Genomic DNA, 17416 nt, shown 5'->3' with positions numbered 1-17416 from the left:
AAGGTAAAAGCCTTTGGAACCAAATGGCAATGCAATTCCTTGCAGGAATGTCCTGGTCCCCATGAGACACTGCTTCTCCAGCAGGCTGGGGTGGTGGGAGGGGTGTGGATGCTACAGAGTCTGCTTTTCAGTGGCAGGAGAGAGAACAACCCTCACAACTGCAGAGCAAGACACTCAGGGGCTATTGGTCCATACACCTGCTCTGGTGCCCCTTGGCTTGCTAGATGTGGCCCTGCCTGACTGCAATGTGCTGGCATGGGTTGATTGCATCCCGACCGAGACACGCTGAAGCTCTCACCAAGGTTTTAGTCTCATTGCTTGGATCTCTGGGGTTTCCTTGTGTGCAAGGTCCAGCAGCAGGAGCTAAAGGAGACCTGGATTCCAGAGGTGCCCCCTCAGCATGGCGCTGCTGAGGGTGTGGGTGAAGGTGCCTCGCAGCAGTGGTTGGGGAAACCTCAGGCTCCATGAGGTGGTGCAGGTGAGCTCAGCCCTGCCCCACGGGTGCCCAGCCTCCCTGCCAAGCTGGGGCACACGGCAGGAGCTAAAGGAGACCTGGATTCCAGAGGTGCCCCCTCAGCATGGCGCTGCTGAGGGTGTGGGTGAAGGTGCCTCGCAGCAGTGGTTGGGGAAACCTCAGGCTCCATGAGGTGGTGCAGGTGAGCTCAGCCCTGCCCCACGGGTGCCCAGCCCCCCTGCCAAGCTGGGGCACACGGGGGGCTCAGCAGCTCCGCAGTGCCCGGGCAGTTCTGCACCGTGACCGCTCCTGACCTGCAGGGACTGCCTGGCCAGCCAGGCTCGGGGCTCCTGCCCTGCTCCTCTGCACTGAACAGCCGTGTGTTGATTTGGAAGCCTTCCTGCTCTGCCCCAACAGCAGTTTGTCATGTTCCCTCATGCCACAGCTGTTTGGTTACCCCAGGTCATCTGCTTTTCTTAGTCCTCTCCCCACCACCCGCTGAAACTCACACCGGCCAGGAGAAGAACATTATCCCCATCCCAAAATAACACTTCTCTTGTCTCCCTCTTCCAGTGACCCTGGAAACTTCAGAGTTTTTCCTTCTTTTCTGCTCTCCAGCCCTGCTTCCCAGCCCTGCTGCCCCATGAAGGCTGGAGGGGCTGCCCTGGCAGCCGGGCTCCTCGGCGCCACTGGCCTCCTGCTCTTCCTCCTCGCCTTTGGGACCGACTACTGGCTCCTGGCTACAGAGACCTGTGGCATCTTTCCCAGTGGGAACAGCACTCTGAAGACTGAGGAGGTAAACTCCAACATCTTGCCTTACTTGGGAAGAGACAGTGTTGACTTAGTTAAACCGTTCGCTCTAAAGGCAACGTTCACACTTTGAATTTCGGTGCTGGTTGGTTTTTAATCTATGGTCGTATTTATGCTCCTTAGAAGTGACCTGTTAATTTAAAACCTCAGCCTGAGCTAAGTTTAAAATCTGAACCAGCTTCTCCCCACTATCCAGCATTTTGACTGAAGTCAAATGCATCTGGAAAGCATGAAGGCAGCACCTCTCTCATCTGGCAAATAAGAACATTAGAGAACGAAAGGCAAAAACGTAAGAGCTTTACTTGTTGACAGCAGTTGCCTCCAAAGACAAAAGAAATTTGATATTTGCCATGAAAAGATTTCTCCCTCTGTAGCTTCTTCTTTTAAAAATAGTTCCTATTTTAAAGTGGAGGACTTGGCAATCATTTGCATCTGAAGTGATGTGATTACAGCACAGTCAGAAAACGCAGGCGAACGTCAGACACTGCTCAGAGTAGGCAAGAGTTCCTGCCTGTTGAACAAGAAGAGACCTATATATTTTAAAATGAAGAGATTATAGATAGGATTTTAGTGAGCAGGAAGTGTAATTTCTGAAGGATGTTTTGGTATTTCAGTGCTAACTCCTGGTGTCACTTGTGAAAGTTGAATTTTAACTGCACTTACTCTTGTCTTAACTCTTCAATGAAATAACCAGATCAGTTCCTTGAGCCACCCACTCTCTAGCAAGGCTTTTGTGCTGATCCATGTGTGGCTTTGATTGCAAAATGACAGGAAGATCCTTGTTGTGTGCAGATTTTTGTTCTTTCAAAGTTCAACCCAATTAGGTTTGATTTTGCTCTGCTCTCTCACCAGTCACACTGGGTGAGGCATCATGAGGCCAGCAAGACACATTTTTTGTCATTCCAGAATCCCACAATCAAATGTAGGACAGTGTTTGCCTGAGTCATGTTTCCAAATGACTTTCTCTATTACAAAAATATAAATTATATATGTAGAAAAACTGCCTGGCAGAAGACACTGGGCTGTTTGAAGCAGCCTGGTGAAGCCCTGGAGGTGTCAGAAACGTGGCTCAGTGTTTGTGCTCTTGGGAAGTGACATTGTTAATTGTTTCAGACTTTAGTTTGTGTTGTTGTCTTTTCAAGTGGAGCACGACATGAATAAGCAGCTGAAACATGTCAGGAAGGCTCCTGGCCCAGTGCTAGTGAGCCTGTCACTGAGGCAGAGCTACTTCAAAGGCACCAGGCAGAAACAGGAGCTGCTCTTACTCTCCCCTCCAAGCTATTTTCTTTCTATTTCAGACTCTCTTTTTATTATTTCTATTTCAGTTTATGGTTATGTACAATGGGCTGTGGGTTTTTTTCCTTCTCTGCCTTTTCTTAAACTGGCAAATCCTGTCCCTTACAGATAAGGATGGGCTGGAGGATCTGCCAAGCAGTGATTAAATATGCCATGGATGCACTAAGTCAGCAGCTGTTACCACTATCATAGTTGGTATTTTATCCTGAAAGTAAGAGGAGAGTCAGGTCAGAGCTCCAGAAGTGGTCAAACCTCTTTGCCTAAAAACATGGAGGTGAAGGAATGATCTTCTAGCACCTCCCTGTCAAGTCCCATCTCCTTTCTCTTGTTCCCAGGGTCCAGTCCTATTTCTCCATCCTCCACATAATGTAATTTTATAGCAGTCGTGTCTCCTTTACCAATTTTTATGTGGTAAAATTGATCTGGGCTACAGTTTTAATAAGTCTTTTTGGTAAATAGTCCATGACTCAACTTTGCAATAGGGTCCCTTCTGGAAAGACTCAAACCTTGTGCTCACAGATCTGCTCTGGTGGTTGAAGTAAACTCACCAAAATGGGAAAAAGTGTCAAAATCCCTGTCCTGGTCTATAGTGGGACTGGTGTGGAAAGAGTAATTTGTCTCTCTCATAAGTTGAGCATAATTTCTACTGGGCTCAGCAGGGAGAGAAAGAAAAGAGGAAACCTTTGGGCTGGTGGTTGGAAGAGGCTGGAACGTGGGGAGTGTTAGAGCTGGGCTGACTTCTGGGGTTGAGTCAGACCTTACTTGGACCCTGCAGAGTAGCAGGGACACCTGAACTGTTGCATTGGGTCACCCCTACAATTGTCTACCTGGTCATCCACCTGCTTCAAACTGGTCACAACAGCAGTACCATTTCCTTCAGGGAAGTGTTCAGGAAGTAGAGCCCACCCAGAGTGTTCTGCTCTGCTCCCTGACCTGCCCGTCCAGCTCCAGAAATCAGGGGTTTCAAGATGTTAAAGAAGAAATTAGTGAATGTCTGCAGGATAATTTGTTACCAGAACATTTTGTGGTTCTGATACACCAGAAAGTCAAGGATAGCACCTGCCTCTGGGTTCCCCAACCCCTCCAAAACAATAAATGAGAACCCTAACAAAAAAATGAAAGCAATAACGGTCTCAAAATTACAACCTTTCCCATGATCATCCCTGTGTCAGCTTGGGCTTTCATTCCCCCCCAGGATGATGTGCAGACAGAGGTCAGGAAGGAGATCCTCACTTTCCACCACGAGGGCTTCTTCTGGAGGTGCTGGTTCTTCGGCCAGGGGCACCCAGAGACCATCTGGACCTTCTGGTACAGTGAGTACGATGCCACCGCAGGCACCTTGTTCTTCTCTTCATTCTCATCATCTCTCTATCAAAAGCAAACTTGGGTCACCCCTTCTGTGCTCTTTCTTTTTTTTTTTTTTGACTTGGAGTTTGCTCTCAGAGGGTTGTTTGCAGAAATGTAGGAACCTCTTGATGCCTTTTTAAACTATCACTTAGTCTGAGGGAGTGGTGGCCTCCCCAGCAAGGACAGCTCTTCCCCCATCCCTGTTTGTGTTCAGCTCAGGGCAGAACATGAACCTGTGCCTTTCCTGGCCCTTGGCACTGCTCTTCTCAGCCTTTTCAGCCATTGGGATGTTCCCACTTCCCACTGATTGCAGCACTGGGAGGACTGGGTGCACACCTGTGGTCCTCCAGCTGAAAAAGTGGGTCAAGTCTGAAAACCCCAGAGACATGTGCAAGGTCTTTTGTTTTCCTGAAAGCTCATTCACTCTTCCAAAAAAGAATTGAAGGAGAGGGTGAAACCTGCTCTGAGACACCAGCTGGTGCTGAGGGGTGGCCCATGTGGTCTTGGCCCAGTGACCAGAGTGTTCCCACCAGAAAGAGCAAAGGAGTGAGACCACCCCCACCACACTGAGCCAGCAACCAGTTTACCCATGTTAGTGCAGGGTGGGTAATTAGAGAACAGCCCTTCCCTGGGCTGCCACAACCCTCAAGATATTTTTTTTTTAAAAGATACTTTTAATCATTTCTGCAGAGGTTTTGAACACTGCAAAAGCCTTGACCCTGCTCTCATGGTGGCTTCAGGCTGCTCTGAGATGTTCAGGTGCCAGGAGAGCAGAGGGATTTGCCTCCCAGGGTGTTTGGCCAAAAAAACCAACCTGTGCAGGTTCTCCCAAGGGATTGACTTTGCTGGGATCAAACTTGCAAATGACTTTGCTGTCCCCCCAGCCCCTGCCCTGTGTTTCCTGTCAGTCCTAGCAGGAACAGCTACTGCCACCATTCAGATATTTTGCATGGGAATGTCTTGATAAAAAAAGAACAGGCTGGAGAAGAGGGGGCTCTGCTAACTAATTACATTATATGGAAACACATTATGTCATATAATGTTACCTGAAGTGAAATGGCTCTTTCTGATAACTGGCCAATTTCTATTACTTCTTTAGGTATTTATTATAATAGGATTGATCTGGCAAATTAATTTGCTGCTCTTGTGGATGTAATAATTAATTCAATAGGTATTCCATAGTCAATTTAGCATGAACTAATGTCCACCTATTATCAAGTGTTCCTTGGAGCTGGGGAACATATTTAAATAAGTAGCCAACCATTAATTAATTAATTTAACATTCATTCTGTTCCTCTTAATCATGATCAGCCTCAGTGGTATTAATATTGATGGGGCACTTCCATTCTCATTGTGCTTTGCCTCCTCACAAACTGCAGGTCTTGTGAAGGTACCTTGGTCTGGTACCCAAATTCCTGTGCCCCTTCTGGGCTGTCTGACACCTTTGCTGGAAGCAAACTGCAATGGGAATGTTTGCATTGGTTGCACTTGCTCCATCTTGCAAATCAGACTCAGGTTCTGAACATGAGAAGATGGACAGGTAGAACCTGTCTCAGAACCTGAGAACCTGTTATGTCTCTTCTCTCTCTCATCAGTTTTTCTTCCCCCCAACCCCCCTTTTTCTTCCTCCCCTTTTTCTTCCTCCCCTTTTTCTTCCTCCCCTTTTTCTTCCTCCCCTTTTCTTTTCCTTTTTCTTCTTTATTTTTTTGACTTTTTGCCCCTTTTTCTCTGTGCCTTTCTTTTGTCTTTCTTTTTCTTTTCTCTTTTTCTCTATTATTTCTCTTCCCTTCCCTTCTCTTCTTTCCAAACAGGGTTTTCCATCCTTCTTGCCTCCCCAGCCCTTTTGCCTTCAGGGAGGGTTTTGAGCCTCTGAACCCAGTAACTGTGACTTTGCAGGCAACAAAAGCAACAAAACTGGTTTCTTTTCCTGCTGTTCTTTTCCAGCCAGCCAAGTACACCCCAAGTTCTGCATGCACGGGTACCTCTTCCCTCTGCCCATTGCTCTGGGACCTTTTCCTCACCCTTCCTACGACACGACAGCAGGTGAGTTTCTTTCCCAGGTGGTGGGACAGGGGTTCCCATGGGTGTCACTGCTCTGGTTCTCCTGGTGCAAATGCTGTGGCCAAGCTTGACCCAGACTTTTGGAAAGCTCCTTCCCAAAATGGTTTTGCTCAGCTGCCTGCCCCAAGCCAGGAGCACATGGAGATGTTCTCCCACATCTTCTCTCCTCCAGAAGGAGCCCTGCCTGGCTGACCAGCCCTGCCTGCTCACTGCCTACTCCTGTGAGCAAGGCAAGATGCTAAATCCATCCTCTCCCTTCTCCCACCTCCTCACTCACTGGGAGGAGCTGGAGGCAAAGGGTTTCTGCCCCAGACCCTGCAGAAACAAAAAGACTTGATCCTGTGGCCTTGCAGCAACCCAGCCCTGACTCATTTCCAGAGAGAAGAGCTCTGGGGTTGATTTGTTGCAAAGCAAAATAAACAAGCACTGGAAAAACCAGGGAAAGACCAAATTGTTAGAAGCTCCACCTAAGTGACTGACTTGTTTTAATACACTGAGCCAGACACAGTTGGAGAGCTCCCTTTTCAACCCAGTTCCCCCTTTTTATTTACGTGTCTCTGGGTTTGCAGAGCTCTTTAATGAATCAGCTGCTGTTAGGAATTGTAATTTGCTCAATTGGTGGCAGCAGCTGGAATTAATTCAATGATCTTTTTTGAAATGAATTGATTTCTTTAAATAGTCTGCATCACTCCACCTTGCCTCTGGGGATCCAGGGCAGGCATCCTGCACAAACAAACATCTTGACCTTTTCCTTAGCCTTTAGCAGTACCTTTAGTTTTGGTTTTTATTTTTTTTTTATGAGGAATTAATTGGAAAAAAAAATAAAAATACTCAAACCACCAACCCAAGGATCAGGTTGAGGGCAGCTCATTTCTTTTGCTGTGCAGGATTCCTGCCTCGGGGAGCACCTTGCAGTGGGAAATGGGTGTGAGGGGTAAAAGGAGGAGCCAAATCCTGTCCTGGGGACTTTTTTTTTCTGCTGAGGAGAGGCAGGCAGGCATGATGGCTGGTTTCTGAATGATCTCACTGAGCACACTGGGTTGGTTTTGGTTTTTTTCTGTGCTAAATAAAGGGCCCTGGAGGCATCTGTCCCTGCCTGTCAGCCCTGGCTGGGGAATTCTCTCCAGCTGCTGCCCAGCAATGAGCACTGGGACAGGTTCCTGGGCTGGTCCTGGGGACTGGCTCTGCCTGGAGGGTCTTGGCACCCACCCTGCTGTGATCCCCATGGTTGGAGGGTGTCTCAGCACCCACACTGAGCTCCCCTGCTGCATCCACCCCCTGAAATGCTTTGGGACCAGCACCAAGAGCAGGAACTTCTGCCATTAACGTTAATTTTCCTTCAAACTGGTCCATCCTCCTGTGCAAATGATGACATGGAGGCCATCCAAGAAGAGGGCCCCTCCAGCTATTACCTGCTCCAGAGAGAATTCTGCCTCTGCAGCCTCATAGGCTCCCTGAGAGGACTTGGTGAGGGGAGGTTAAACATGAACATGAATTCTGTGGTTTTGGAGAGATCAAGATACTCATCTCTCCCTGAGTGGCTCTCCTGACAAAATGGTTTCAAACGAGAAAAAAGGCATCTTCTCTGGAACATTTTTCTTTCCAGTGTGAATCACTTCAGCATCACCCACTGGCTTGTGCTCAGCTCGAATCTCTCTGACCAGAGTTGCTGAAAAACAAGGGGCAGAACAGGATGGGGTGGTCTGGGAGGACCAGACAAACCAGGGGCACTGGGAGCAGGAGCCCTGCCTGATGAGCACCACCCTTGGCCAAGCTTTATGGCAGGGACTGGAACAGACTTGGTTACTCAGAGATCTAAACGGGTGGGGGCTACGGCCTGTCCTGGGGGAGGTGATGGGCACAGACCTGCTTGGCTCTGACCAGGGTGGCTGCATGAAGTCCCAGCAAAACCCCCCAAACCCAGGGGATGGAGAGGCAACCACCCTCCTCCTGCCCTGCTCTTGGAGTCAAGCAAGGCCACTCATGGGGGAAATCACAAGCTCCTGTTTTCCCTGCCAACCCAAACTGCCTTGATTTTAAACCAGGCACCTGGTGCCTTCCTCAAGCATCCATTGAAATGGAACAGAGATGTGACCTGACTCCATCTCTCCCAATTTTCCCATTTTCTTTCCTTTCTTGCCAATCTCTTCCATCCCCCACAGGCACAGCAAACCGTGGTATCTTTGCTCCCCACCCTTCCCTGGCCAACCTCCCCACCCCCTTGTACTCATTCCTATCCTGTTACCTGGGTCATTGACATCCAACCTGAACTTGCTGCACTTCTCCTGCCTTTCACCTCCCTGATCTGACTCTTTTTTTCCCCTCCCCCATGCAGTGTACAGAGGCTTCTGGACAGCTTTCATCATCCTGGCTGTGGCCACTGGGCTGGTGGGAGGGCTCCTGCTGGTCTGTGGGGTGCCCTTTGTGAGCCCCCGTGCCTACAAAGCTGGAGGGGGATTCCTCCTCACCTCAGGTAAGTGCTGAGGGGCCAGGGATGTAGCCAAGCTCTTTGGGCTGAGTGCAGGGGAAGGGAGGCAGCTGGGGACCAGGCACTGCTGGAGGGAGGTGGGGGCTCTGGTGGGAGCTGCATTGTCAAAGATGTTCCTCCTCCCCTGCTGGAAATAAACCTCTTCTGCTTGGTTGAGCTTTAGCAAGATAGTCCCAGGGAGGCTGGGGGTTGAGAAAAATGCTTCTTGCCTTGCTCTTCTCTGCAGTGCAGGGGAGCAGAGCCTTTTGTTTTAGGGAATTTCATAGTATTGGCTCATAGAATCACAGAAGCATTTTGGTTTTTGGCACACTTTTCACCATCCGGGCTGTGGCCACTGGGCTGGTGGGAGGGCTCCTGCTGGTCTGTGGGGTGCCCTTTGTGAGCCCCCGTGCCTACAAAGCTGGAGGGGGATTCCTCCTCACCTCAGGTAAGTGCTGAGGGGCCAGGGATGTAGCCAAGCTCTTTGGGCTGAGTGCAGGGGAAGGGAGGCAGCTGGGGACCAGGCACTGCTGGAGGGAGGTGGGGGCTCTGGTGGGAGCTGCATTGTCAAAGATGTTCCTCCTCCCCTGCTGGAAATAAACCTCTTCTGCTTGGTTGAGCTTTAGCAAGATAGTCCCAGGGAGGCTGGGGGTTGAGAAAAATGCTTCTTGCCTTGCTCTTCTCTGCAGTGCAGGGGAGCAGAGCCTTTTGTTTTAGGGAATTTCATAGTATTGGCTCATAGAATCACAGAAGCATTTTGGTTGGGAAGGAGCCTTAAGACCATCAAGTCCAACTGTTCCCCCAGCCCTGCCAAGGCCACCCCTGCCCCACGTCCCTCAGCACCACATCTACAGGGCTTGGAAATCCCCACAGGGATGGGGACCCCCCCCCTGCCCTGGGCAGCCTGGGCCAGGGCCTGACAGCCCTTTGGGGAAGAGATTTCTCCCAATATCCAACCTAAACCTCCCCTGGCACAACTTGAGGCTGTTTCCTCTTGTCCTTTCACTTGTTCCTTGGGAGAAGAGCCCAACCCTCCCTGGTTTCAACCTCTTCTCAGGCAGTTGTAGAGTGATGAGGTCTCCCCTCACCTCCTTGTCTCCAGGCTGGACACCCCCAGCTCCCTCAGACACACCTTGGAAGACCTGTTGGTGTTCACCTGGAGCAGCACTCAGCTGCACTAGGTTCCCCTAGGTCAGTCTTTGCCCTCAGACCTCTCCTGTCTCTGCTGTTCACACCTGGTGTTGCAGGAGGCCCCACTGAGCAGGGACAGGGATACCCAGAAATGGGAGGGCTGGCTTATCAGGTAAAGAGGTGGCACAGCAGGAAAATGAATTAAAACCAGGCATTTGTTCATTTTTCCCACATCATTATGAATTATTCCATTGAATTATCACTTGGGTTCTTTTCTGTTTCTATTTGAGGAGGAATAACTGGCTTAACTAGTAGAGATACTTGCTTTATATCAGTGACTCAAACTCAGAAAAACCTCTTTTGCAACTCAAGCAGCCAAAGGCTGGAGGTCAGCAGAGCCATGGCAAGTGAAGAGCTCCATAATGAAGTCAGGCTTTTCTCTGGAAAACCACAGCTTCATTATGGATCCTGCCCCAGGTCCTGCTTCCTCATCCGTGGCATAAATCAAGCCCAAGGCAGTGTCTTTGCTCCCAGTTTGGGTTTTGTGTGTGCCCAAGTGTTTTGGGGGCTGAAAACATCCATGAAGATATTTAACAAGAGATGTCTCCTTGGAGGAGCTCCACCCAACCTTCCCATCTTTTCATGTCCTGCTATTATTACCTTTTATCCTTCTGTGCCATTATTTAGCTCCCAGTCCATTTGACAGCTCCTTTCCTAAGTTCTTTCTCCTCCACATGGACTAATCACTAACCACCAAGCTGCTTGGTAAAATGAAGCTACATGACAGGCAGCTATTTGTGCAGAAGAACCTGGAAGGCACTAAATCAGTGTGGCCCTACCTGCCTCTGCTAATTAACTTTGCATTTTGTCTGATTTTCCATGTGCCTCCAGGTGTTGTGTTCCTGCAGGGAGGGCAGGCAGCCTCTGGGCACCTCCTTATCTCTCTCTTATCTAGTTTAATAGATCCTTGGTTGGGCTTGATTTTTCTGAAGGCAAATTTCACCTGGTTTGACACACACAGATCTCATTTGGGAATGCAAGACATCCTGTGATCAGCCCTCCATTCAGGTGCCAGTGCCTTCTGCTGAGGAGTGGTGGCCACTTGACATCTGAATGCATTGAAGTCATCTCTTCTAGTGAGATGAAAGCCAAATATTTGAATCCTTCCAGATGAGACACTGGCTACCTCAGTTAAAGCCTCTTCAAAACACTCAACGTGCAGCCCAAATGGAAAAACTGTGACCTGTCACCTTCTGACACTGCCCAGATAAGTCAAATATCACACAGAAAATGAGGCTGAGTAACATGGAATCACTCTCTTCCCTTTTCTCCCCGTTGTTTTTGCACTTTATTTGACTACTTCTTGATTGAAAGGCTGGGCCATAGAATGTGACACTTTTTAGAGGAGCTGATTATGCATCACATAAACCTCTTGGCATCAGACAAAGATGCTGCTGCTGAAATGGAAGTTTGTATTAATGCAGACTCAAGCTGAACAGCAATCATTGTTATTAACTGTCATTAAGAGGACCGAGTTCAGCTGGAAGAGGCTTCCTGCTAGATTTTCAATCTAGAGGGAGAATGTGACAGCATTTCAGCATTCCCAGCAAAGTTTGCTCAGAGTTTCAGCTGAATTTTTTTATTTTTGAGTCGGGATCCTGAGCTCAGACCTCTGGATCCTGCCTGGCACTGGCTTCCTGATGGATTCAGGATGCATCCCCCCCGTGGTTATTTTCCCACTACCCCTTCTAAAAAGATTTTGCCTCACTGTGCTAAGCAGTAAGAACAGTTGATTGAACACAGCTTCAGCTCCTTTGCCATCCCTTTCCTTTGGAGAGTGGGATTTGGAGACAGGACATGGGAGGACACATGTTTTGCCTTCTCATCATGGCCTGGGGGTCAGTGTAACTAACCCCTCTGGCAGAAAGGATCTCTCCTTGAGGAAGTGTGGAAGAGGTGGCAGTTTGGAGCTCAGGAAGGTGGTCTGGCTGTGGGATGGGGAGATGGGGCACCATGGCTGCAAGATGCCCTGTCCTCCTGGAACATCCCCTAACATAACTGCCCATAACACCCCTGCAGCCCATGCCCAGGTCAGGAAATCCCAGCTGGGGTTAATCTTTGCAAAACGACGCAATATTTGCCACTGAAAGGCTCTAAAGGTGTTATTGGGGCAAATCTGTGCCCTGAGGGTTAACCAGGCTGAGATGACCTCTAGGAGCTGCTGTGCCAGGTCACAGGGGTATTCACTGCCTCAGGGTGAAGATTGTTGTCTCTCTATTAGATCCCTTTGGTTTTCCTCCCTGGGATGCCTTTTATTTCCTGTAATTTCAAGAGGACCAACCTGACTGTCTGCCAGCTCCTGGAGCAAATGCAGTGCTGGGGGTGGGAGGGGTGTGTGCTTCTGGAGCCAGCACCTTCATTTCTTCTGCTGGGGGGCTTGGGAAATAGAGTTGGAACCCCACCAGGCATGTGGGGCTGCTTGTGTTTGCACATCACATGCTGGCTGAGCTGCCATTCTTGCTTGCCTGTCAAAACCACCATCCTCATCATCCTGAGCCACCATCCTCACCACCATCCTGAGCCACCATCCTCATCATCCTGAGCCACCATCCTCACCATCCTGAGCCACCATCCTCACCACCATCCTCACCCTCCAGCTCCCCAGAGCACCCCAACTGCAGGAGCTGCTGTCCTTCCAACACTTGCCATCTCAGCCTCAGTCCTTGCAGAGGGGAGGCAGGCACTGTCTGGTGACTAATTGTCCTCCTTGTTTTGATAGTCAGGTGACAATATGATTAATTAGTACTCCAATGTCACCGAGAGAGGCTGCACTGCAGCTTCTGGAAGCTGTTTGAATTGCTGAGACAACTTGGTTGTTCTTCTTGGCTTTCTGTGCTTGTGCTCCTCAGTTTTCATTTCCCTTGGGCACTGTCTTAGGAGCTGGGGGAGCTGAGATTGTTCAGCCTGGAGAAGAGAAGCCTCCAGGGAGACCTCACCTGGTGAGAAAGGTGAAGGAGTCAGTTTGTTATTTTCCTAATTAGCAGAATACACAGAAGCTCAGTATCCTCCCAGAACAAGAGTTAAAGACTGAGTTTACTCACCTGCCCCTACCATTAGCAGCTATAAAGCTTTCACAAGGACACTAAGTGAGAGAAAGAAGCAGCCCATCTCCAGTTTCCCCACAGGGAAGGTGCAGCTCTCCTGGGAGGGGAGATGGTGGGAGCATCAGGTGGGTTCAAAGGAGAAAGAACACCTCACTTCAATCTTCCTGCAATGAGCCCCTCTCCAGAAGATGCTGTTGACTTCTTCAGCGTGGAGATGGAGGTCCTTTGTTTTCCATTCTGTCCTAATCAACAGAAGCAAAGAGGGAAAGGGAGAGAAAAAAGGGATCACTTGGCTAATTTTCCAGGGGTAGGAAGCACAGGGATGCTGAAAGGAGCAGGGACATGGTCTGGTTTGATGAGGTCTTCACCCAAATCCAACACGCATCCTGAGTCTCAGGTGCACGTGCTGACCATGGGCTCATTTCTTGGGCAGAAAAGGAGGGTCTTTCTCATGTTGCTGCCCAAGGCAGGAAGAAATCTGTCTCCTTACATATAAAGCGACTTGGGGTGGGCAGGAACTGAAGATGTTTTCCTGCTGCAGCTGAGACTCAAAGCCCCAAAAAGGAGGTGTTCAAGTGAGACCTGTTCAAAGGATGAAAAATCCAAAACGAACAGCATTTTGAAAACAAAAACCCTGAAGACTCAGGTGGGTGAGATGGGAATGAAGCATCTTGATTATTCTCCAATAAAGAGTCTACCCATGTTTAAAGAGGGACAAATTTCAGGCAGTGTCACAAGCACCTGGGATTGTTCCAAGGGAGCATTTCTTTTTGCTGCTCAGTTGTCAGTGAGCTGCCCTTTCTGTGTCTCTACCCTCCTGCCCTGTTGATTTCCCCTCCTCACCAAGGAGATGCTGCAAATCCCAGGGACTCTTCACCCACTCACCTGTAATTATTTCAGGGAAGAAGGCTGCTTACTTTACATTTGCTTGTCATTTTCCCAGGGTGTGAAAATGTTCTTAATTTAGATGCCAAGGCTGTGCCATCACCTCCAGTACCTGTTTAATAATAAATCCTTCCATGAGAGACCAGGTGCTTCTCCTGGGACCATCTCCCCATCTTGGTGAGCATGGGGATGGTCCAATTAAGCTGATTTCTTCAATAAATGAAGCTTAGGCCATCTAAATTGTCCTAGGGTCATTCAACAACTCCCCCCCCAGGGTTGTTTCAAGAAAACCAGAAGATGTGAAAGCAAAGTAGGACCATACCTGTGTTCTCTGTCCCACCTGTATTTGCATCTCTGACCGTAGGTATCATAAGTTAATGAAATAGAAATTGATCCTTAAAAGAGCACTTTTCAAGGTTCAGTTGCTATCTAATTAATTTAATTTTAAATTACATCAGTAATAAAGACTTAATTGCCTTCTTATCAATATATTGTATTTTGTAAGGGACATGTGACTATTTAACCATGCAATCGTTTCTCTTAGAGCAGAATAATTGGTATTTTAAGCATACAGCTCTCCTATTAAGTGTAAAATATTTATTTGTGCACTTAATTTCAAGTGGTATCAAAATCTCAATGAACATGCAAATGTTACAACAGCTGCTGTTTAACCCCTCCCCTGCCTCTTCAGCAAACACAAGGACTTCTCCATGGAAGGGAGAAGGGCTGGGAATAACAGCCCGTGGTGACATCAAATATATGCTCATGGTTACTCCAGTTTTGGATGATTAAGGAGCTTTTTGCAGCCTTAGAGTGTAGGAGGCAGATCAATAGACAGCTCAGGACAGGCAGGGAACTCCAATTTCTATCTAACACGTGGACTTTGAACCCTCAATCCCTTCACATCAGTCTCATTTGTGGCTACAATTTGGGAAGTGGAGGTTGCTTGCAGATATGCTCAGCCCCACCAAGGGCAGAAATGCAGCTGAACATTGATGTGTCTTCTCTGAGCAAGGTTTCAGGCCCCACCATCACTAAGCAGACCCACCAGTGTCCTTTGCTTAGCACAGGAGCTGGGTTGGGCAGAGTATGAGCTGCCAGGAGGCAGAATTCAATATACTACAAGCTACCTCTGATTTAAAAACTGCAAAGGGAGAAACTAAATCCAGCAGAAGCCACAACACATCCACATGAAAATATTATAAGCTGTGATGCATTTCTTTCATATCTATATATCTGCATGTGTATATAGCTCTATATACCTCTCTGTCTCTAGTTCTATCACAGCTTCTAGCTGTGGAAGGAGCCAGAGCAGATCTTACTGATGTGCTTTTAGATCTGTCATCAAAACATCACTGTTTAGTTTTAACAGATGTTGACTTTCTAATGGACTATCTATATTCTTTAATGTGATACAGTAAATATATTGGGGCCACACTAGTTCTTGGCATCTGCTTCACATGGAGGAGCTGGACCTGAGCCTCTCACCAGCATCCCTTATGGGGAAAGGAGGTTCCTATTATGACCCCAATGCCTCCAAACCCATGGCAGGTCCAGGAGGTGCTTTTCAGATGTGGCCAAGCTCTTCCTGCAAACCACTGCCCTCCCTGGGGTCTGCACCTGGAAAGAGGAGCTGGTGAGCTCAGGTGGGAGCTCTGCTCCTCAGGTCACAGGCATCCTTGGGGATTGGAAGGCCTCAGGGGGAGCAAACCCACTCCAAGCAAGATTGGGCTCATGGCTCAGCCTCAAGCGTGGCCTCAGCCCTCCTGCTGCCTGGCACCAGGGAAGGGCAAGGAGGCCTCACCTGCCAAAAGGAAGACTTTCTAGCCTCGTGGAATAAGCTCTTTATAATTATCTTCTTTTAATTCTGTGATTTAGTAACCCATCTGAGTTTCATATCTCATGGCCTTTTCCACTCTATTCCGTGTTACTTCTCCGCAAGACACCACCACCCATCCTCCTCCTCACCTGTTTTAAGGCTTGGTTGCAAAGCTCAGTTCAAGGAAGGGTAACACAAGAGGTGGAGGGGCCCTGCACAGGTCACAGCAGCCACTGGTGTCTGTGTGGGCTCTGCTGCTGGGCAGGTTGGGTGCTGGGAAACATTTGCCATCAGCAAGACTGATCCCCACATCTCTGTGCTTCTGGTGGAAATTGGACCTGACACTACTGGAAAGGGTAGGTGGAAAACGGAAAAGAATCAGTCTTAGTCTCACTTTCTCACCCATCTGAGAGAAATTAAATGCTAAAAAAGAAAAAATGACCTACCTTTAGATGTGAACACCAACCATGGGGATGGTGGTTTCTCCAAGGCTGTAACGAGCCCTCGGCAGCGCCGGTGGTCAAGGCACGAGGTGTTGATGTGCCTGTGGCTGGGCAGGAGCTGGTCTCAGCCACCTGGGTCTCTCCCATGGTGATTGGGCTTGAATTTCATGGGAACATGCAGAGGAAGGTCATGAATAATAATTCTGCAACTCAGCTTTGCTGCAAGAAGACATGGAAATGTGTTGCCACCTTCTCTCCATTTTACTTCTGTGTTTCACAAGCTGGTTGTAAGAATAACTCATCTTTGTCTCTCTTGCCAGGAGGCTTGTTTCTCTTGCTGGTGTTTCTCTTCGTGATGTGGAAGGAGTTTGCAGCTGATTTTCAGAAGTACATCCTGCTGGAGAGGAGTGAGAAGTGCCTGGACGACGTCCCCGTGCACGTGTACTACGGGTGGTCGTTCATGTTCGCCACGGCCGGGGTGCCCCTGGTCTTACTTTCTGGACTCCTCTTCTACCTGGTTGGCAGAGACATTATGAAGTCCCTGGAGTAAGACAAACTTGGAGAAAGGCATTTGGGAAAACTGGTGATGCTCCTTGGAATGGAACACACCCAAGTTTTGAGGACTAGATGGTCCTTGTAGCTATAATTGTAGGTGCATGAGCACAGCCACCCTTACCTGGAGGCAGGGAAGGAGCACGGAGCATCCAACCTCTCTCAGCCCCAAACCAGGCTGAATGTCCAGCTTCAGCATTGTCACACCTTGCAGACCTTGAGGCATGTCTATGGCTTTTGCATCCATTTTACCTGCAGCCCAGGGAACAGCCTGGGCTGTGAAAGCAGCTTCCTCCCCATGTCCATACGCAGCAGAGCTGGAGTTCTGTGGCCTTCCCAACATCCTTATTTCTTGGAAAAGGTAATTGCCTCTGGCAGCCACACTAAATGCCAGAAAGTCTATTTCTGAAAAGCAATTAAGAATGATTTTATTTTTATTTTAGCTGGCTCTAATTGATATCAAAGGACAACCATTTAATGGGATGTCAGGAAATGGGAGAACCTTTTTGTTTTTCCTAAGAAGCCCCCGATTCTAAAGATACAAATGTACCTGGATCCAACCTAACTTCCCTTCAGTGAATAAACCAGTTTCTGTGGCATGAAACCCACCACAAATTCATTAGTGTTTCTTTGCAGCATTTCATGTTTTCCCTGGACACGGTGTTGTGGGGATTTGCAATCCCAGAACTGAAAGGTGGTCAGAGATGGGGGGAAGGGGGTGGGAACAATGTTCTTTGTTAGGGTAGACCATGGACCTTGTATTCTACAAATGTAGCACAAGAGTTTGCTCCAAAAAGCTAAATTAAATGCCATGTAGATGCTTTTATATTTTTGCAATTTGTAGAATCCCAGACTGGGTTGGAAGGGACCTCAAAGACCATCCAGTCCCAACCCCCTGCATGGGCAGGGACACCTCCCACCAGCCCAGGCTGCTCCAAGCCCCATCCAACCTGCCCTTCAACCCTGCCAGGGATGGGGCAGCCACAGCTTCCCTGGGCAACCTGGGCCAGGCTCTCACCACCCTCACAGGGAAGAATTTCTTCCTTA

At 48.6% G+C, this 17416-nt stretch overlaps 1 protein-coding gene across 1 annotated transcript; it reads left to right on the top strand.

Moving 5' to 3' along the window:
- Positions 1–1097: 1097 nt before the first annotated feature.
- LOC104387790 (transmembrane protein 182-like) lies at positions 1098–16367 on the top strand. Its single transcript, XM_009996579.1, has 5 exons — positions 1098–1250; positions 3756–3873; positions 5852–5950; positions 8304–8441; positions 16138–16367. Exons 1-5 carry the CDS (start codon positions 1098–1100, stop codon positions 16365–16367), a joined length of 738 nt encoding a protein of 245 aa, XP_009994881.1.
- The last annotated feature ends 1049 nt before the right edge of the window (positions 16368–17416 follow it).

This window comes from Chaetura pelagica, unplaced genomic scaffold (genome assembly GCF_000747805.2).
Source record: "Chaetura pelagica isolate M959 unplaced genomic scaffold, ChaPel_1.0 scaffold103, whole genome shotgun sequence".
NCBI lineage: Eukaryota > Metazoa > Chordata > Aves > Apodiformes > Apodidae > Chaetura > Chaetura pelagica.
Note: the sequence above shows the minus strand (reverse complement) of the source record. Positions and strands in the feature narration are given on the sequence as shown.

Coding starts and splice junctions, on each gene's coding strand:
- LOC104387790 (XM_009996579.1), top strand. CDS start 1,098: ATGAAGGCTGGAGGGGCTGCCCTGGCAGCCGGGCTCCTCGGCGCCACT. Junction 1,251..3,755: donor GCACTCTGAAGACTGAGGAG/GTAAACTCCAAC, acceptor ATTCCCCCCCAG/GATGATGTGCAGACAGAGGT. Junction 3,874..5,851: donor CATCTGGACCTTCTGGTACA/GTGAGTACGATG, acceptor GTTCTTTTCCAG/CCAGCCAAGTACACCCCAAG.